This window comes from Salvelinus alpinus, chromosome 8 (genome assembly GCF_045679555.1).
Source record: "Salvelinus alpinus chromosome 8, SLU_Salpinus.1, whole genome shotgun sequence".
In the NCBI taxonomy this organism is placed as follows: Eukaryota; Metazoa; Chordata; class Actinopteri; order Salmoniformes; family Salmonidae; genus Salvelinus; species Salvelinus alpinus.
Window position 1 is genome coordinate 16,052,151 of NC_092093.1, and position 21,754 is coordinate 16,073,904.

The following is a 21,754-nucleotide window of genomic DNA, read 5'->3' on the forward strand; positions in this document are numbered from 1 at the left end:
CTCCCTCCAAAGATTTTCTATTGGGTTCAGGTCTGGAGACTGGCTAGGCCACTCCAGGACCTTGAGATGCTTCTTACGGAGCCACTCCTTAGTTGCCCTGGCTGTGTGTTTCGGGTCGTTGTCATGCTGGAAGACCCAGCCACGACCTATCTTCAATGCTCTTACTGAGGGAAGGAGGTTGTTGGCCAAGATCTCGCGATACATGGCCCCATCCATCCTCCCCTCAATACGGTGCAGTCGTCCTGTCCCCTTTGCAGAAAAGCATCCCCAAAGAATGATGTTTCCACCTCCATGCTTCACGGTTGGGATGGTGTTCTTGGGGTTGTACTCATTCTTCTTCTTCCTCCAAACACGACGAGTGGAGTTTAGACCAAAAAGCTCTATTTTTGTCTCATCAGACCACATGACCTTCTCCCATTCCTCCTCTGGATCATCCAGATGGTCATTGGCAAACTTCAGACGGGCCTGGACATTCGCTGGCTTGAGCAGGGGGACCTTGCGTGCGCTGCAGGATTTTAATCCATGACGGCGTAGTGTGTTACTAATGGTTTTCTTTGAGACTGTGGTCCCAGCTCTCTTCAGGTCATTGACCAGGTCCTGCCGTGTAGTTCTGGGCTGATCCCTCACCTTCCTCATGATCATTGATGCCCCACGAGGTGGGATCTTGCATGGAGCCCCAGACCGAGGGTGATTGACCGTCATCTTGAACTTCTTCCATTTTCTAATAATTGCGCCAACAGTTGTTGCCTTCTCACCAAGCTACTTGCCTATTGTCCTGTAGCCCATCCCAGCCTTGTGCAGGTCTACAATTTTATCCCTGATGTCCTTACACAGCTCTCTGGTCTTGGCCATTGTGGAGAGGTTGGAGTCTGTTTGATTGAGTGTGTGGACAGGTGTCTTTTATACAGGTAACGAGTTCAAAGAGGTGCAGTTAATACAGGTAATGAGTGGAGAACAGGAGTGCTTCTTATAGAAAAACTAACAGGTCTGTGAGAGCCGGAATTCTTACTGGTTGGTAGGTGATCAAATACTTATGTCATACAATAAAATGCTAATTCATTACTTAAAAATCATACAATGTGATTTCTGGATTTTTGTTGTAGATTCCGTCTCTCACAGTTGAAGTGTACCTATGATAAAAATTACAGACCTCTACATGCTCTACAAGTAGGAAAACCTGCAAAATCGGCAGTGTATCAAATACTTGTTCTCCCCACTGTATGTGAGTGAGTGTGAGGTTACCTCCAGGAACAGAAAACCCAACATTCATCCTACTCTGCTCTCTCTGATAGCAGCCCAGGGACTGTTGAGGGGAAATAACCAGACAGGGCCCATGATTGGTTGGGGTGAGTAACTGGTAGAGGTAGAGAGGGAGACCACTAGTGCCCCAGGCTGTTGCTCTAAGAACCACTGCTCCCCTTGTCCACTGGGAGCACAGCGTGATGGAATTTTATGTTATACATACAGTACATACGCCTGATCATTATACTGGACAGCTACAACATATGTGTAACATCATTAATTTGATTGGTCGTTGATGGCTAATTTCATGTCAATGCCAATATGCCTTGAAATAAGAATGTGTAAGATATATGGTTAAAGTCTTAGAGTGCTAGAGAATATTTTCAATTCGCATGTACTGTCTACTAATGTGGATTGACTAGAACATGCCTTATTAAACTATTAACCTTCTTTGATTTCACCAATTAGAGCTACTTGTACAGTAAATTAGCTGCTTTGTTTTGGTGTGGAAATGTTTACGGCAAAGCAACACCATGTAATTAACAACGATCCCTTAATCACTATTAATTGTTCTGTCGTTCGTCGAACGACTGTTACAGTCGAGGCTACGCCATTGCATATGCATGATGTGTTAATGTCGCTCGTTTATCTGCAGTTGCTATGGCTGCAACCTACACACTTGCCTACATTCGCCTTAAAATGAATGTGGAGGATTCGGGAGGAAGACATGGTATTATCCATGACTTTATTACTCCCCTCACTGTGCTGTGTAACACTCTTCATCCTATAGCTGACCCTGAGACCTCTGGATTTTCAGTAAAAGTTTCATATTTATACCAACAGAACATGCACCACTTGTCTATGCTTGGTAACTGCTGTTGGGGTTCATGGCACATTACATCATCCCCTAGGAAGTTTGACTCCACTCACTGGAGTTTAGACCTCAGAGCCATGCTGTACAAGAGAGGATTACAAGGGGGAAGGGAATTGGCATTTGTATTCATCCCTGCGGTACACCATCTCTACAAAAATAAAAATTTGGCAAATGTATTGTGTGTATCAGTACTAAGTAATCTGGATTACTTAGTAGAATGGTGCCGGAGAGGATGGCTGACGTTTTCGTGCTCCTAACCAACTGTGTTCATTTGTTAGTTTTTTTGTGTTTGTAACTTATTTTTAACATATTATGTACATAATGTTGCTGCTACCATCTCTTATGACCGAAAATAACTTCTGGACATTACTCACCACGAACTGGTCGAAGCTTTTTCCTTTAACGAGTCCGACGAGTCCGACATGAAGGATATACTGCTTTCCCGGGAACAGGCCCAAATCCCCGTTAATTGCGTGAAGATAAGACGGAGAAAAAGGGAGCGGAGGCCGGGTTGCCTTCTGAGAATTCGTAGCCGTGCGAGTAAAACCCCACTGCCATCCGATCCACTGGCAAATATGCAATCATTGGAAAATAAAATCAATGACCTACGAGCAAGATTAAACTATCAACGGGACATTAAAAACTGTAATATCTTATGTTTCACCGAGTCGTGGCTGAACGACGACATGAACAACATACAGCTGGCGGGTTTTACACTGTATCGGCAGGATAGAACAGGAGCCGCTGGTAAGACATGAACAACATACAGCTGGTAGGTTTTACACTGTATCGGCAGGATAGAACAGCAGCCTCTGGTAAGACAAGGGGTGACGGTCTATGTATATTTGTAAACAACAGCTGCTGTACGATATCTAAGGAAGTCTCAAGGTTTTGCTCGGGTGAGGTAGAGTATCAAATTGATAAACGATAGACCATACAAATCTGTATTTTTCATAGCTGTCTACCACAGACCTATGCTGGCTCTAAGACCACACTCAATGAGCTGTATACCGCCATGAGAAAACAGGAAAACGCTCATCCAGAGGTGGTGCTCCTAGTGTCCGGGGACTTTAATGCAGGGAAACTTAAATCAGTTCTACCACATTTCCACCAGCATGTTAAATGTGCAACCAGAGGGGGAAAAAAATATAGGCCACCTTTTCTCCACACACAAAGATGCTATACTCCTGATTCCTGCTTGCAAGCTAAAATTAAAGCAGGAAGCACCAGTGACTCGGTCAATAAAAAAGAGGTATGATTTTTTTATTTTTTTTATTTCACCTTTATTTAACCAGGTAGGCTAGTTGAGAACAAGTTCTCATTTACAACTGCGACCTGGCCAAGATAAAGCAAAGCAGTGCGACACAAACAACAACACAGAGTTACACATGGAATAAACAAACATACAGTCAATAACACAATAGAAAAAGTCTATATACAGTGTGTGCAAATGAGGTAAGATAAGGGAGGTAAGGCAATAAATAGGCCATAGTGGAGAAATAATTACAATTTAGCAATTAAACACTGGAGTGATAGATGTGCAGAAGAAGCTCATCTGGAGGCTTGTTAATAAAGAATAATAACGTGAACACTACAAGCTACAAAACAATAAATGTGAAAACCGAAAACAGTCCTATCTGGTGCAGAACACAAAGACAGAAAACAATCACCCACAACCCAACAGTGCAAACAGGCTACCTTAATATGGTTCCCAATCAGAGACAATGAAAAACACCTGCCTCTGATTGAGAACCATATTAGGCCAAACAACAAACCCAACATAGAAACACAAAACATAGAATGCCCACCCAGCTCACGTCCTGACCAACTAAACACAGACTAAACAAAGGAAATAAGGTCAGGAACGTGACAGGTATGGCTAAAGGCTGTAAGAACTGGTCGTCTAGTACGTTCGGAGCAGAGAGTAAAAGGAGCAGGTTTCTGGGAGTGGTAGAATAGATTCAAGGCATAATTCACAGACAAAGGTATGGTAGGAACTAGAAGCACAAGCATTTTGCTACACTCGCATTAACATCTGCTAACCATGTGTATGTGACCAATAACATTTGATTTGATTTAGGATGTGAATACAGTGGAGGTAAACCTAAGGCTCTACAGTGAAATAAGACAATAATCACTAACCAAAACAGCAATGGACAAGGCATATTGACATTAGGGAGAGGCATGCGTAGCCGAATGATCATAGGGTCCAGTGAGTAGCTAGGTGAGCTGGAGGCATGGCGATTCAGACAGCTAGCGGGCCGGGGCTAGCAGAAGGGCCTTAGTGGGATGTTGCGACGGAAGAAGTCTGTTGTAGCCCTCTCGTGCGGTTACGTTGGCAGACCAGTCGTGATGGATCAGCAGGGCTCCGTGTAGTAAAAGGGTCCAGGCCAATTGGCAAAATAGGTATAGTAGCTCAAGAAATTGGCTGATGGACTTCTTCAGCTAACAGTCCGATATGCTCTAGACAGCTAGTGGGCTGCGGCTAGCAGGCTAGCAGATAGGCATTCAGGGGACTTCGTGATGGAGGAGCCTGTTGAAAAAACCCCTTGGGCGGATTATGTCGGTAGTCCAGTAGTGATAAATCGGCAGGGCTCTGTATCGGCAGTAAAAGGGCTCCAGGCCAATTGGCAAAATAGCTATTGTAGCCCAAGGAGTGGCTGATGGACCTCTTCAGCTAGCCGAGAGATGGGCCTAGCATAGGCTAGCTCCAGGCTAATTGGTGCTTGCTTAGGGTCAGAAACCTTAGCCAGGAGTAACCACTTGGATAGCAGCTAGCTAGCTGCGATGATCCAGGTGAAACGGTTCAGAGCTTGGCTTAGGAATCCGGAGATATGGAGAAGAAGAAGTCCGATGGGTTGAATCGCACTGTGCAGACTGGCAGGAGTTGTCCGGGTTAAAGGTTAGCTGATGACCACTAGCAGTGGCTAGCTGACTACTAGCTAGTAGCAGGTTAGCTGGCTAGCTGGCTAGTTGTCCGGTTCTAAAGTAAAGAAAATAGCAGATCCATACCACATTGGGTGAGGCGGGTTGCAGGAGAGTATGTTGAAGTTGAGGTTAAGAAAAATATTGAAAAAATATATACAAAGAAAAAAGATATATACAAGGGACAAGACGAAGACAAAGACGCCTGACTGCTACGCCATCTTGGATTTATGAAGCAGACACTGATGAAGCAGACGCTAAGCTACAGTACAGTTTTGCTAGCACAGACTGGAATATGTTCCGGGATTCTTCCGATGGCATGAGGAGTACACCACATCCGTCACTGGCTTCATCAATAAGTGCATCGATGACGTCGTCCCCACAGTGACTGTATGTACATACCCCAACCAGAAACCATGGATTACAGGCAACATCCGCACTGAGCTAAAGGGTAGAGCTGCCGCATTCAAGGAGCGGGATTCTAACCCGGAAGCTTATAAGAAATCCCACTATACCCTCCGACGAACCATCAAACAGGCAAAGGGTCAATACAGGACTAAGATCAAATCTTACCACATCGGCTCTGATGCTCGTCGGATGTGGCAGGGCTTGAAACCTATTACACACTACAAAGGGAAACACAGCCGAGAGCTGCCTACCAGCTACCAGCTAAATTACTTCTATGCTCGCTTCGAGGCAAGTAACACTGACACATGCATGAGAGCATCAGCTGTTCCGGACGACTGTGTTATCACACTCTCCGCAGCCGATATGATTAAGACCTTTAAACAGGTCAACATTCACAAGGCCGCAGGGCCAGACGGATATCCAGGACGTACTCCGAGCAGATGCTGACCAACTGGCAAGTGTCTTCACTGACATTTTCAACCTCTCCCTGTCTGAGTCTGTAATACCAACATGTTTCATGCAGACCACCATAGTCCCTGTTCCCAAGAACACTAAGGTAACCTGCCTAAACGACCACTGACCCGTAGCACTCACGTCTGTAGCCATGAAGTGCTTTGAAAGGCTGGTCATGGCTCACATCAACACCATTAACGCAGAAACCCTAGACCCACTCCAATTTGCATACCGCCATAACAGATCCACAGATGATGCAATCTTTATTGCACTCCACACTGTCCTTTCCCACCTGGACAAAAGGAACATCTATGTGAGAATGCTATTCATTGACTACAGCTCAGCATTCAACAACATAGTGCCCTCAAAGCTCATCTCTCAACTAAGGACCCTGGGACTAAACACCTCCTCTCTGCAACTGGATCCTGTACTTCCTGACGGGCCGCCCTCAGGTGGTAATTGTAGGTAACAACACATCCGCCACACTGATCCTCAACACGGGGGCCCCTCAGGGGTGCGTGCTTAGTCCCCTCCTGCACTCCCTGTTCACTCATGACTGCACGGCCGCACTCATGACTGCACCATTGAGAGCATCTTGATGGGTTGCATCACTGCCTGGTATGGCAACTGCTCGGCCTCTGAAGGCAAGGCACTACAGAGGGTAATGCGTACGGCCCAGTACATCACTGGGGCCAAGCTTCCTGCCATCCAGGACCTCTATACCAGGCAGTGTCAGAGGAAGGCCCTAAAAATTGTAAAAGATTCCAGCCACCCTAGTCATAGACTGTTCTCTCTGCTATCGCATGGCAAGCGGTACCAGAGCGCCAAGTCTAGGTCCAAGAGGCTTCTAAACAGCTTCTACCCCCAAGCCATAAGACTCCTGAACATCTAGTCAAATGGCTACCCAGACTATTTGCATTGCCCCCCCACCTCTTTTACACTGCTGCTACTCTCTGTTATTATCTATGCATAGTCACTTTAATAACTCTACCTACATGTACATATTACCGCAATTACCTCGACTAACCGGTGCCCCCGCACATTGACTCTGTACTGGTACCCCACTTTATATAGCCTCACTATTGATATTTTAGTGCTGCTCTTTAAATATTTGTCATTTTTACTTGTTATTCTTATTTAATTTGTTTTGTATTTCATTTTGTTGGTATTTTTAAACTTCGTTGTTGGTTATGGCTTGTAACTAAGCATTTCACTGTAAGGTCTACCTACACCTGTTGTATTTGGCGCATGTGACAAGTAAAATTTTATTTGACTTGATATTTGTATCATGTAATGTTTTTGGAAAAACTTTTAGCTTATTACACTGAGAATATCTTGCCACCATTGAGGATAGTTTCTCTTGTTGTTTCTGAGAAATATGTAATGCTATTCAGCTGCTTATACACACCGAAAAGCGCTTTGGCTAAATAACAAAACATTTAATGTTAGAGAAAGATGAATAAAACAAAAAGGGCTTGGAGTAGGAGTAGAATGTTATGAGCAGTAAACTGGTTAATTAGAGTAGCAGACCCTTGGGGAGTGAGGGGTGAGTCTGAGGGGAGAACAGAAGCTGGGGATGCTCCAGTCAGTCCCTGTGTGTGTTAGGGGAAAACTCTTCCTCTGTTGACTCTGAGTCAGCTCTTACACTCTTTTGGCAGCCGGGCCCCATTGTACTAGCAGAGAACATAATGTACAAGGGGGGGGGGGTTGGATCTATGTGACTGTTGGATCTACCTCTGCTGCAGGTGCCTCAGGATGAGTGGAGTGGATACCCGGAGGACGGAGACAAGGACGAGGAGATCCCATGTCGGCGGATGCGCAGCAGCAGCTACGTCAAAGCCATGGGAGAGGTAGACAATGACTCTGGTGGCGAATCTGATGGCAGCCCCAAGTCCTCACCCCAGAAGGCCATCCGACCCGATGCCCTCGTCCTCAAATCAGTTATGCAGAGGCCCCACATAGACCCCCAAAGGTAGGCCCATCTTAATTTCTCAACTAGAGCTACTTGTGGTATTCAATAATGCTTTGTCACTAGATCGTTGCTGCAGTGTCTGTTTTAGCACACCCTCAGCCTCATAAGTCACTCCTGCTTGAGTCAATCCTCACCCATGAGGTATGAGGCTGAGGATGTTCTAAAATGGACACCGTACATGTCAGCCTGGTCTCATAGACTAGACATAATATACATTCTTAGAAAAAAAGGTGCTATCTATAACCTAAAAGGGTTCTTCAGCTGTCTCCATTGGAGAAATATTTGAAGAGCCCTTTTTGTTTTCAGGTAAATCCCTTTTGCGTACCATGTAGAGCCGTTTCTACAGAAGGTTCTACATGGAACCCAAAAGGGTTATACCTGGAACCAAAAAGGGTTCTCCTATGGGGACAGCCGAAGAACCCCTTTGGAACCCTTTTTTCTAAGAGTGTAGTAAACGTAAATCCAGGACACTCAAATTAGTATGATATGCTACGTTTCGTATGGTTACATAAGACAGAAGGTTAGTTAAGGCAAAAATGAAAGTAGGGTGGATGGGTAGGCATATAACACAAATGTCTAGCAACCCAAAGGTTGCTACTTAGCACGTTAGCCAACCCTTCCCCTAACCATAACCCATTGACTTAACCCTTTAACCTAACTCCTAACCCTTTAACCTAGCCTAGCTAACATTAGCCACCTAGCTAACCGTAGCATTAGCCACATAGTCACTAGCTAGTGTAAGCCACAACAAATTTGTAACATAACATATGAATTGTAATTCATAACATATCATATGAAATGGATGACGGACATCCACAAATGAATACATACCATAAAAAACGTAATATATCATAATAGTTGGAGTGTCCTGGATTTACATTTACTATTGTTGCGTGTGTAATGCGTAGGCTAAGAATCGGGAAGCAAGTACAGGGAGTGAATTTAATAAATAACGGAACAAAACAAGAAACACAAGTAGCATACAGATGCGGGAAGGGAACCTATAGCCGGCTGAGGCGCGGGAAGGGAACCTGTAGCCGGCTGAGGCTCGAGAGCCTGACGAGCCAACCGAGGCATGGGAGCCTGACGAGCCAACCGAGGCTTGGGAACCTGTTGAGCCAGCTGAGTCATGGAAGCCTGACGAGCCAGCTGAGACACCCCCGGTTGCTCGGCAGCCGCACTTGGATCCGACAGTAAAAACAAATCCCTGTTGCTTCCCCTTGGGGAGGCGTTATTCTGTAACGTGTAGGCTAAGAATCGAGAAGCAAGTACAGGGAGTGAATTTAATAAATAATGGAACATAGAACAAAAAATGAACCACGAGTTGTGTACAGACATGAAACACAGAAACAGAGTCAATAACGCCTGGGGAAAGAACCAAAGGGAGTGACAGATATAGGGGAGGAAATCAGGAAGGTGATGGAGTCCAGGTAAGTCTCATGAGGCGCAGGTGTACTTAACGATGGTGGCAGGTGTGCGTAATAATGAATAAACTGTTGATGTTGAGCACCGGAGAGGGGGAGCGGGAGTAGACTGCTAATAACCTATCCACAGCTGCACGACTATATATGTAATAAAGTTCAAATCTAAGGCCCGCTCAGTCAGAGACAGCAGACAGATTTTTGGACAGGGGGTGCAGGATTTAATTCTTTACCCAATTCCTTTTTATACTTTTCGACATTTAGGTAGGCTATTTGTTAGGCAATTTGTCTATAATTAGATACATGCAGCTTCTGTTGCTCTAGAAGACTAATTAAAGCTTTTCTCACCAGAATAATGTCATAAATAGATAGAATGAATTATTCAATCTAGTTGACATTGTTAAAGTTTTCCCTGTCATCTCTGCTTCTTTCGAGATGCAAAGATGTTTAGGGACCAGCGAAAACAAAGACTAGAACATTTTCAGTGCAAAATTTCCAAATGACATCAGATTCTTGACCGGTTGTCAAGAAATTACCCAACATGTTTCTAATCAAATTTCACTTTGGCTTGGATGCATATTTTATGTGGATGAAATACTATCGGTTTTCATGATGCTGTTAAAGATAGCTCCTCTACAGATGGTGTCTAACTGTGCATTCGCGTTCTCTCAAGATGGTGAAAGAAAAAAATCATGTTTCTCCACCAAAAATTGGGCCGACATTTGGTGTATAATTTACTGCAAGAAAGGGTTAATTCTACAGGAGTTAAAATGAAGGCTATGTGAGAGGTTACAGACCTACAGTCAGTTTCCTGATTTCACTTTCCATTCAACCCATCTGAACAGTAGGCTACAGTTCCCTTGACATGCCATAGGCCTATTTGAAATCCCCGTCTTGTGACTGTCGAATTTGTCCAGCGCCTCACAATCATCACACATAACGTAGCATAACGTAGCCGGCACTGCTATCATCCTCTTTTACCACTTCACCAAATCTTTCCCAAACGTTACTTTTCTGGCCCTCCCTTCTCTCTATTTTCAACTCTCCATTTTGTAGCCTTTCTCTTATTGAATTAAATTCGAACATATTCCTTTTTGCCTCCATGGATCGACATTAACTTTCTAATGGTGTGTAGGCTATTTGGCGCGCATACAGTTAGGCCCTAAGCTTAGGCTTACACACTAATGCAGAATAGCCTAAAAATAATGTAGCCTATAGATATAAATTGCACAAGAATAATACATTTATGGATTTTTTTACGGTATTGTTTTCTCTTTATTCAACCCGCCCGCCGCCCGCCCGCCCGCCACCCGCCCGCCCGCCACCCGTCCGCCCGCCACCCGCCCTTCATCCACACAATATTTCATGATCATAAACCTGTGGATATAACCGCAGGGACTGCGAGTTATGAGTCAAACTGTGCATCTGTAACGTCTACTTCTGAGTCCAGGTTGTACGTGTCATTCCCAGGATAAGTTTCAAAGAAACGAATGTAGTGTGTGATATTAATATGCTGCTATACTGTACAGACAAGGCAGCATTTTTTATGAATATGCCTCATGACATTAAATTCGTAATTACACAGCATTACTTACACGCTTTTTGTAAACATTTGGCTGCATTACTGAAATTGAAATAACTGTGCTGAAAAGCTTGATTTTGACATTAGATAGGATGGCAGGGTTTAAAATTATATTTTTGCCCAGATAGCCAATGTGGCTCATGGATTACCGTAAATAATGTAGAAGCTCTGACCTTCATCTTGACTGGATTTTGACCCTCTTTGAAAACCCTAAACACAGCACCCGCCTTTTTGACACGCCATTTCGAAACCTTAACCATAGCTCCTGGCTTTTTGCAAACTGTTTTTCATCTAGTCGGTTCAGAGATTCAACCAGCAACCTTTCGGTTACTGGCCCAATGCTCATAATTGCTAGGCTACCTGCCGTTATGGCTAGGTTACCTGTTATGTCTGTTTTATGTCTTTGTGACCTCTGTATGTAGTGGGATTTTCTGGGGAACATGCATGATTTAGCCATGTCACTCAATGTTGCTGGGCAACAGAGGAAGAATAGCGCCTATGTTACGATTGGCTGTGACATGTTCCTATCGTACCCCAATGCCTCTTCAGCCTGTATTAATGCATGACTAAGAGCTCTGCTACATTTGTTTGGTCAATTGGTTTGTAGCCACTTCACTGCTTTGTGCCCCTGTCCTTGTGTTTGGATTGTTCTCTGTTTACTATTGGAGCCCAGTTCTCCTCATGAGCTCAGATATTAAAGTCGTACTTTAGCTAGTGAGTGTCAGACAGATGCAGGCATTATATCTGACCTTTATCAACTGCTATTTCAATATTTGCTTACCGAGGCAATGTACCTCATGTTATCACAGCACTGTTGACAAGGCAGTGGTAAGTCTGTCACTTCTCTCAAATGTCACAGTCAAATGACTAGGTACAGTATTAAGCATGAACAGGATATTCATTGGCTGACAATCAAATCTCATGTATTTCTTTGAATGTCTTCATATAGGTGAAATTGTCTTTCATTCTAACTTGATCTGTCTCACTCCACAAATAAAGAGCCTGTTTGCTCTCATTCCCCCTCTTGATAGGCAACACTCCATAGATTCAAAGATAAATGAGCTTTAGGTAAACTATAAAAAGCAGGACAGTGGTACAGAGTGATTTTGTAGTACAAAAAATGAAATGAATGGACAGAGAAAGAAAAGGACACCATCAAAATATTGTACACCTAGATGTGTAGCATGGCATGGGATCTTGGAAGCAGTAATGATGGTTACAATAACGATTATTATACCAACCAATCAGAAGATGCATAATATTCTGAATGACAAAGTCCAAATGATTCTCTCGGTATGAATGAAAGGGCTTGGAGACGAACTAAAAAAAACTCTACTGATTGTACCATACATTATGCACCTCTTGGTATTAGTGCAACATTTTCTATACCTTATTGTACTGTTGACTGCATCAGAGCAGAATATCTTCCAATCCTGATTCTGACCCAGATGATCCATCGCCCTCTGAGATGTATCTTATAGTTATTCTAGACTAGCTTTGCAAAACTTTCTTCCAGAACAGAACGGATGCTTGTGTTCTGGAGGTCTGCACGCACGCACACACACACATACACACACACAGGGAGATACCTGGGGAGGTGCACTGTATGTATCAGTCCTGTATGCTACTCAGGGCTCAGACTCCCTATCCTTTTGTTACCCACAGCTTAATCATCATCTCACTGGGATTCTACTCATGAAATGCTTTGAAAGGCTGGTCATGGCTCTCATCAACACCATCATCCCAGAAACCCTGGACCCACTCCAATTCGCATACCGCCCCAACAAATCCACATATGACGCAATCTCTATTGCACTCCACACTGCCCTCTCCCACCTGAATAAGAGGAATACCTATGTGAGAATGTTGTTCATTGACTATAGCTCAGCCTTCAATGCCATAGTGCCCTCCAAACTCATCACTAAGCTAAGGACCCTGGGACTGAACACATCCATCTGCAACTGGATCCTAGACTCCTTGACGGGCCGCCCCAGGTGGTGAGGGTAGGCAACAAGACATTTGCCACGCTGATCGCTCAACACGGGGGCCCCTCAGGGGTGCGTGCTTAGTCCCTTCCTGTACTCTCTGTTCACCCACGACTGCTTGGTTGCGCACAACTCCAACACCAGCGTGTTCCAAGCACGACTCCAACACCATCATTAACTTGCTGATGACACAACAGTGGTAGGCCTGATCACTGACAACAATGATACAGCTTATAGGGAGGTCAGAGACCTGGCAGAGTGGTGTGAGGACAACAACCTCTCCCTAAACGTGAGCAAGAAAGGAGATGATCGTGGACTACAGGAAAAGGAGGATTGAACATGCCCCAATTTACATCGACGGGGCTGTAGTGGAGCAGGTCGAGAGTTTCAAGTTCCTTGGTGTCCACATCACCAACAAACTATCATGGTCCAAACACACCAAGACAGTCATGGAGAGGGCACGACAACAACTTTTCTCCCTCAGGAGACTGAAAAGATTTGGCATGGGTCCCCAGATCCTCAAAAAGTTCTACAGCTGCACCATTGAGAGCATCCTGACTGGTAGCATCACTGCCTGGCATGGCTACTGCTCGGCATCCGACAGTAAGGCGCTACAGAGGGTAGCGCGTACGGCCCAATACATCACTGGGGCCAAGCTTCCTGCCATCCAGGACCTACAGTTGAAGTCGGGAGTTTACATGCACTTAGGTTGGAGTCATTAAAACTCGTTTTTCAACCACTCCACAAATTGACACACATGCATGACACACAAAAAAATTCCAACCATTGTTTACAGACAGATTATTTCACTTACATTCACTATCACAAATCCAGTGGGTCAGAAGTTTACATACACTAAATTGACTGTGCCTTTAAACAGCTTGGAAAATTCCAGAAAATTATGTCATGGCTTTAGAAGTTTCTGATAGGCTAATTGACATCATTTGAGTCAATTGAAGGTGTACCTGTGGATGTATTTCAAGGCCTACCTTTAAACTCAGTGCCTCTTTGCTTGACATCATGGGAAATCAAAAGAAATCAGCCAAGACCTCAGAAGACCTCCACAAGTCTGGTTCATCCTTGGGAGCAATTTCCAAATGCCTGAAGGTACCACGTTCATCTGTAAAAACAATAGTATGTCCTATATTGACATAACCTGAAAGGCCACTCAGCAAGGAAGAAGCCACTGCTCCAAAACCGCCATAAAAAAGCCAGACTACAGTTTGCAACTGTACATGGGGACAAAGGTTGTACTTTTTGGAGAAATGTCCTCTGGTCTGATGAAACAAAAAGTGAACTGTTTGGCCATAATGACCATCATTATGTTTGGAGGAAAAAGGGGGATGCTTGCAAGCTGAAGAACACCATCCTAACCGTGAAGCACTGGGGTGGCAGCATCATGTTGTGGGGGTGCTTTGCTGCAGGAGGGACTGGTGCACTTCACAAAATAGATGGCATCATTAAAAAGGAAAATTATGTGGATATATTGAAGCAACATCTCAAGACATCAATCAGGAAGTTAAAGCTTGGTCGCAAATGGGTCTTCCAAATGGCAAAATGGCTTGAGGAGAACAAAGTCAAGGTATTGGAGTGGCCATCACAAAGCCCTGACCTCAATCTTATAGAAAATTTGTGGGCAGAACTGAAAAAGTGTGTGCGAGCAAGGAAGTCTACAAACCTGACTCAGTTACACCAGCTCTGTCAGGAGGAATGGGCCAAAATTCACCCAACTTATTGTGGGAAGCTTGTGGAAGGCTACCCGAAACGTTTGACCCAAGTTAAACAATTTCATAGGCAATGCTACCAAATACTAATTGAGTGTATGTAAACTTCTGACCCACTGGAAATGTGATGAAAGAAATAAAAGCTGAAATAAATCATTCTCTCTGCTATTATTCTGATATTTCACATTCTTAAAATAAAGTGGTGATCCTAACTGACCTAAGACAGGAAATTTTTACTAGGATTAAATGTCAGGAATTGTGAAAAGCTGAGTTTAAATGTATTTGGCTAAGGTGTATGTAAACTTCCAACTTCAACTGTATATACTAGGCAGTGTCAGAGAAAGCCCTAAAAATTGTCAAGGCTCTAGTCACCAAAGTCATAGACTGTTCTCTCTGCTTCCACACGGCAAGCGGTACCAGGCGACACGTCTCGGTCCAAAAGTCTCCTTAACAGCTTCTACCCCCAAGCCATAAGAATGCTGAACAATTAATCAAATGGCCACCCAGACTATCGGTGACTGAGGTGGTATACTCCTCAATGCCATTGGATGAATCCCGGAACATATTCCAGTCTGTGCTAGCAATACAGTCCTGTAGCGTAGCATCCGCATCATCTGACCACTTCTATATTGAGCGAGTCACTGGTACTTCCTGCTTTAGTTTTTGCTTGTAAGCAGGAATCAGGAGGATATAATTATGGTCAGATTTGCCAAATGGAGGATGAGGGAGAGCTTTGTACGTGTCTCTGTGTGTGGAGTAAAGGTGGTCTAGAGTTTGTTTTCCTCTGGTTGCACATGTGACATGCTGGAAGAAATGAGGCGAAACGGATTTAAGTTTGCCTGCATTAAGGTCCCTGGCCACTAGGAGCGCTGCTTCTGGATGAGCATCATGTTTAATTTTATTTCTTTATTTTACCCCCTTTTTCTCCCCAATTTTGTTGGTTAGGAGTCCGTAAAACTGCAGCCATCCCCTCCAGCACCATTATAGTGTACAAGCCATAAGACTGCTAAATTCAGTAGTTAACCAAATAGCTACCCGGACTATCAGCATTGACCCCCCCCCCCCCTTTGCACAAACTCTCTTATGACTCATCAAATACTATAAGCTACTGCTTATTATCTATCCTGTTGCTTAGTTACCTTACCTATATGTACTGTACATATCTACCTCAATTACCTCGTACCCCTGCACATCAGTACTGGTACCCATGTAGCTCAGTTGGTAGAGCATGTCTCTTGCAACACCAGGGTTGTGGGTTTGATTCTCATGGGGGACCAGTATAAAATATATGCACTCACTACTGTAAGTCACACTGGATAAGAGTGTCTGCTAAATTACATTTTTTTTGTATATATAGCCAAGTTATCATTACTCATTGTGTGTTTATTCCTTGTGTTATCTTTCTATTATTTAAAAAAATATTCTCTCTGCATTGTTGGGAAGGGCCCGTAAATTAGCATTTCACTGTTATTCTACACCTGTTGTTTACGCATGTTACAAATAACATTTGAATTGCTGATATTGTTGTACTATTGGGAGCTATAGGTGAGTTGACAAACTGTAATTGTGGGGCTAGCGATTCAACAGTGTTTTGGGGTTTGCGAGTAATGCTCTTGTCATCGTAGTTCGGAGTTGATCGTAATAAGGCTACGGTTGTAAGAGGAAAACTTTTGCTGCCGGTCACACAACAACACAACACAAACCTGGATACAGCAGTAGGCCTACTACATGTTAGCCACGTTACCTATTTAACTGTATATGAACTAGTTTGGGGCTCAGGTCAAAAAAAATTGCCAGGGATGTCTAATCTCAGTTAACCCAGAACTAAAATTATGCATAATTTAGTCAGATGCCCGATTATGTTTACATAGTCATTCCACAAGAGATAAAGGGATGTCTGACTGACAAAACCTCTCATATTTGTCTCTCTATCTCTCCATTCAGCCAGAGCTACCACTTGCAAACGACCCGAGACATGATGCGGCCCCATCCCAGTGTCACCCTGGACCCAGCCTTCAATTACCCCCAACACCATGTACCCCTGGGGCCTCAGTTCCGCTCCCGGAACCAGAGCTACATGCGGGCGGTCAGCACCCTCAGTCAGGCCAGCTGCGTCAGCCAGGTGAGTCCCACACAGGATCCTTACAAAGGGAACACCAGGAGACCCGGGGGAGGAGGAGGAAGGAGAGATACAGTAGATGCCACCAGGAGCCCAGGAGGAGGAGGAGAAGGAGGAGGAAGGAGAGAAACAGTAGATGTCACCAGGAGCCCTGGAGGAGGAGGATGAGGAAGGAGAGATACAGTAGACGCTACCTGGAGGTGGAGTAGGAGTTGGAGGTGGAGTTGGAGGTGGAGTAGGAGGTGGAGGAGGAGGAGGAGGAGGAAGGAGAGATACAGTAGATGCCACCAGGAGTCAAGGAGGAGGAGAAGGAGGAGAAGGAGGAGATACAGTAGATGCCACCATGTGGGCAGTGTGGGTGGGACCATCTGTTGTTTGCTAAAGGGGTGGCAATAATCACAATAATCATATAGTTACTTATAGAAACACATTAGTCACCACTAGATCCCCCTCTCTTTGAGATGGTAGATGCTTGTTCAGGCATTATTGTTTGAGAGAGAGGGCTTTTTCGTTGTTTAAGTTGTCATTGGTAATACTGTTGACATATTTCGCGGTTTTCAGAACGGTCCATGTGAAACCAAAAGATTTGTGTTATTGGTGACACAGCACCATACTTACAGTGAGGGAAAAAAGTATTTGATCCCCTGCTGATTTTGTACGTTTGCCCACTGACAAAGAAATGATCAGTCTATAATTTTAATGGTAGGTTTATTTGAACAGTGAGAGACAGAATATCAACAAAAAAATCCAGAAAAACGCATGTCAAAAATGTTATGAATTGATTTGCATTTTAATGAGGGAAATAAGTATTTGACCCCTCTGCAAAACATGACTTACTACTTGGTGGCAAAACCCTTGTGGCAATCACAGAGGTCAGACGTTTCTTGTAGTTGGCCACCAGGTTTGCACACATCTCAGGAGGGATTTTGTCCCACTCCTCTTTGCAGATCTTCTTCAAGTCATTAAGGTTTCGAGGCTGACGTTTGGCAACTCGAACCTTCAGCTCCCTCCACAGATTTTCTATGGGATTAAGGTCTGGAGACTGGCTAGGCCACTCCAGGACCTTAATGTGCTTCTTCTTGAGCCACTCCTTTGTTGCCTTGGCCGTGTGTTTTGGGTCATTGTCATGCTGGAATACCCATCCACGACCCATTTTCAATACCCTGGCTGAGGGAAGGAGGTTTTCACCCAAGATTTGACGGTACATGGCCCCGTCCATCATCCCTTTGATGCGGTGAAGTTGTCCTGTCCCTTTAGCAGAAAAACACCCCCAAAGCATAATGTTTCCACCTCCATGTTTGACGGTGGGGATGGTTTCTTGGGGTCATAGGCAGCATTCCTCCTCCTCCAAACACGGCAAGTTGGGTTGATGCCAAAGAACTCCATTTTGGTCTCATCTGACCACAACACGTTCACCCAGTTGTCCTCTGAATCATTCAGATGTTCATTGGCAAACTTCAGACGGGCATGTATATGTGCTTTCTTGAGCAGGGGGACCTTGCGGGCGCTGCAGGATTTCAGTCCTTCACGGCATAGTGTGTTACCAATTGTTTTCTTGATGACTATGGTCCCAGCTGCCTTGAGATCATTGACAAGATCCTCCTGTGTAGTTCTGGGCTGATTCCTCACCGTTCTCATGATCATTGCAACTCCATGAGGTGAGATCTTGCATGGAGCCCCAGGCTGAGGGAGATTGACAGTTCTTTTGTGTTTCTTCCATTTGCGAATAATCACAGAAACTGTTGTCACCTTCTCACCAAGCTGCTTGGCGATGGTCTTGTAGCCCATTCCAGCCTTGTGTAGGTCTACAATCTTGTCCCTGACATCCTTGGAGAGCTCTTTGGTCTTGGCCATGGTGGAGAGTTTGGAATCTGATTGATTGATTGCTTCTGTGGACAGGTATCTTTTATACAGGTAAGAAACTGAGATTAGGAGCACTCCCTTTAAGAGTGTGCTCCTAATCTCCGTTCGTTACCTGTATGAAAGACACCTGGGAGCCAGAAATCTTTTTGATTGAGAGGGGGTCAAATACTTATTTCCCTCATTAAAATGCAAATCAATTTATAACATTTTTGACATGCATTTTTCTGGATATTTTTGTTGTTATTCTGTCTCTCACTGTTCAAATAAACCTACCATTAAAATTATAGACTGATAATTTCTTTGTCAGTGGGCAAACGTACAAAATCAGCAGGGGATCAAATACTTTTTTCCCTCACTGTATCTGTTATTTTCTATATTTATCTCATTACAAGTTCAAGTTACCCGTTACGGAAGTTCCTACACAGTACTAGGATGTTGTTTTAAACTGCTCAGTCAGTCTAGACAATGTTTGATGTTTGTCAGTAAAAAACTTTGTTTTTATCCATATTTTTTGCATATTAGGTACACGATACATTGTGTGTTACAATGATTTAATTTACCCAGTCATTTTTATTATGTTATTAAGTAGCAGGCTTTTATGCACTGCGTAATATAAACAAGATTAATTTTGATACACGTTTGGCACAATATCTCATTCTCAACCAACTTTGTGTTGCTATTTAAAAAATCCCCTCACACAGATGACGTTGTTAGTATAGCTTCCTGCCTGCCGTTACGTTGGATGCATTGCGATGGATATATACTGTATATATTCACAACATTGAAATTCCGCATGTTGTTTGTACTGTGTTGCACTGTAATTTCTACTTTTGAATAGGTTCTTGTAAGGACATCTGCTTTCCAATTTCCCCAGTAGTAACGTATGTATAAGGCTCCCGAGTGGCACTGCATCTCACTACAGACCTTGGTTCGATCTCGGGCTGCATCACAACCGGCCGTGATCGGGAGTCCCATAGGGCGGCGCACAATTGGCCCAGAGTTGTCCGGGTTAGGGGAGGGTTTGGCCAGGGTAGGCCGTCATTGTAAAATAACAATGTGTTCTTCACTGACTTGCCTAGTTAAATAAAGGTTCAACAAAATATAAAATATCGCAGGAGGCTGCTGAGGGGAGAACGGCTCATTATAATGGCTGAAACGGAGCAAATGGAATGGCATCAAACACCTGTAAACTATGTGTTTGATGTATTTGATTACATTCCACTTATTATGCTCCAGTCATTACCACGAGCCGTTGTCCCCACTTAAGGTGCCACCAACCTCTTGTGGTATGTATGTCTATGATGATGACTTAAAATGGGATAGTACATACTGTAAACGGTATACCAAATGATGCATTGTTTTTGCTCTTTTCATTTGGTTGTTTTATCTGCTTGGTTTTTTAAGAAAACAAAGATTTTGATACAAAGTTTTTTTTTAAAGTTCGGATTTGCCAGTGCCTTTTTTTCCTGCTAACACTCCTTCATATTTACTGTACTAAGGGGAAGAGTCAAAGTGACAAACAGAAAGGAAGAGGAAAAATTAAGGACTGCTATTCCTGTTTTTGTCTCTCAGGTGAGTGAGACTGAGGTCAATGGCCAGTTTGAGTCAGTTTGCGAGTCCGTTTTTAGCGAAGTAGAATCCCAGGCCATGGAGGCTTTGGACCTGCCTGGCTCGTTCCGCACTCGAAGCCACAGTTACCTGCGTGCAATTCAGGCTGGGTATTCCCAAGACGACGACTGCTTGCCTTCAATGACATCCTCCACTGTCACTTCAACTCTCAGATCCACAACAGGTAACAGTATGCATCATAAAATCCCCCCCAAACGAGAGAAGGCCTAGAAAACATACTCCTCATACATTCTATAACATGCGTACATCCTTAACATACCTACATATGTACAGTGGGGTACCCTTGAGCTTTGAGAGATGCTTGGTTGAATGATTCCGGTCATTTCTTTTTGGCTACTTGTCATTGTTGTGTGTCTTATTTGTCTTGCCTCTGCATATCCTGAGTGTCCCGAGGAAATTTGCTTGCAAGTGCGCTACGTTGCACGAACGATGCATCATGACCCGGGCTTCCTGATTTGTCACGTGTGGCGGTGGCAAAACTGAACCCGTAGTAGAGGGTGGGAGGAGCCTCATTCAAATTAGCACAATGAGAAGTCATACCCACAATGCACCACACCACATCAACACACTACTGTCACACTCACAGCACTTGGCATGTGCAAGAGGAACATGCCCTGTTCTAAGCATGTGAATCTCAGTGGTATATGTGTCATGTGTAGAGTGTGAGTTGTGTAGGGAAGGGTTAAGTGTTAAACAAACCAGTGGTTGGAGGGAGGGGCTATAGACCTCTACAGAGTGTTAGGAGGGTTCATAGCCTGCTCCAGAGAGGTCTTCAGCCTCCCCTTCCATGCTTTGTTTGACAAGTTCATTACACTAGCACAAGGGTATTCAAATCTTATCCTTTGAGGTCCGGAGCCAGCTGGTTTTCTGTTCTACCTGATAATAAATGGAACCCATGTGGTGTCCCAGGTCCATGATTAGAGGGAAAGAGTTAAACTAAGCAGTGAAACTGTCTTCAAGGTCCAGATTGGATGTTGAGGGCACTAGCATCTCTAACTGATCTTGACTTATAAACCTACAGAAAACAAGACAGCATCTTGTAAGCGACATACGGTAAGTCAACAAACTCAGATATGGTACTGGTTGCACAAAGGAACTTACTAGTAAAGGCAATTCAGAGCGCGTAAAATAAATTGTTTTTTCTATATTGCTGTATTGTGTTGCATAAAACCACATTTGAAGATATGATTTGAATAATATTTACTGCCAACTGATTTAACACTTCTGATGTTAGACCAATCAGAAGGCAGTTCTTGCGATCACGTGAGACTGATCAGTTGACTTGAGGTTTGACAAGGTTTGAAGGGCGCTCTCACTAAAATGTTCAACAGTTATTTTACCTGTTAGGCCCACCGTATTAGAATCTTTCTCTTTCAGCTAAATCTCACATTTAGATGACCTCTTAGAAGAATGTCAAATCATCTCTTCCAAGTGAACTGGTTGCAATAATTGTTGTTTTGATATGAAATATTCAGAGATTTCAAGGTTTTGTGCAACATTTTACACACTATCTTTGTCACAACATTAACATATCTGGTTCGTTGTGTAAACAGAACC

At 43.9% G+C, this 21,754-nt stretch overlaps 1 protein-coding gene across 4 annotated transcripts in view; it reads left to right on the forward strand.

Annotated features, from left to right (window-relative positions):
• LOC139582623 (disks large-associated protein 2-like) overlaps nucleotides 1-21,754 on the forward strand; it is a 160,056-nt gene that overhangs the window by 97,213 nt on the left and 41,089 nt on the right. For all 4 annotated transcript variants that reach the window (XM_071412766.1, XM_071412764.1, XM_071412767.1 and 1 more), the window contains 3 exons: nucleotides 7,648-7,874; nucleotides 16,531-16,708; nucleotides 20,141-20,360. In XM_071412766.1, the coding sequence (XP_071268867.1) occupies nucleotides 7,648-7,874; nucleotides 16,531-16,708; nucleotides 20,141-20,360 (625 nt within the window). The remainder of the gene's footprint in view (nucleotides 1-7,647; nucleotides 7,875-16,530; nucleotides 16,709-20,140; nucleotides 20,361-21,754) is intronic.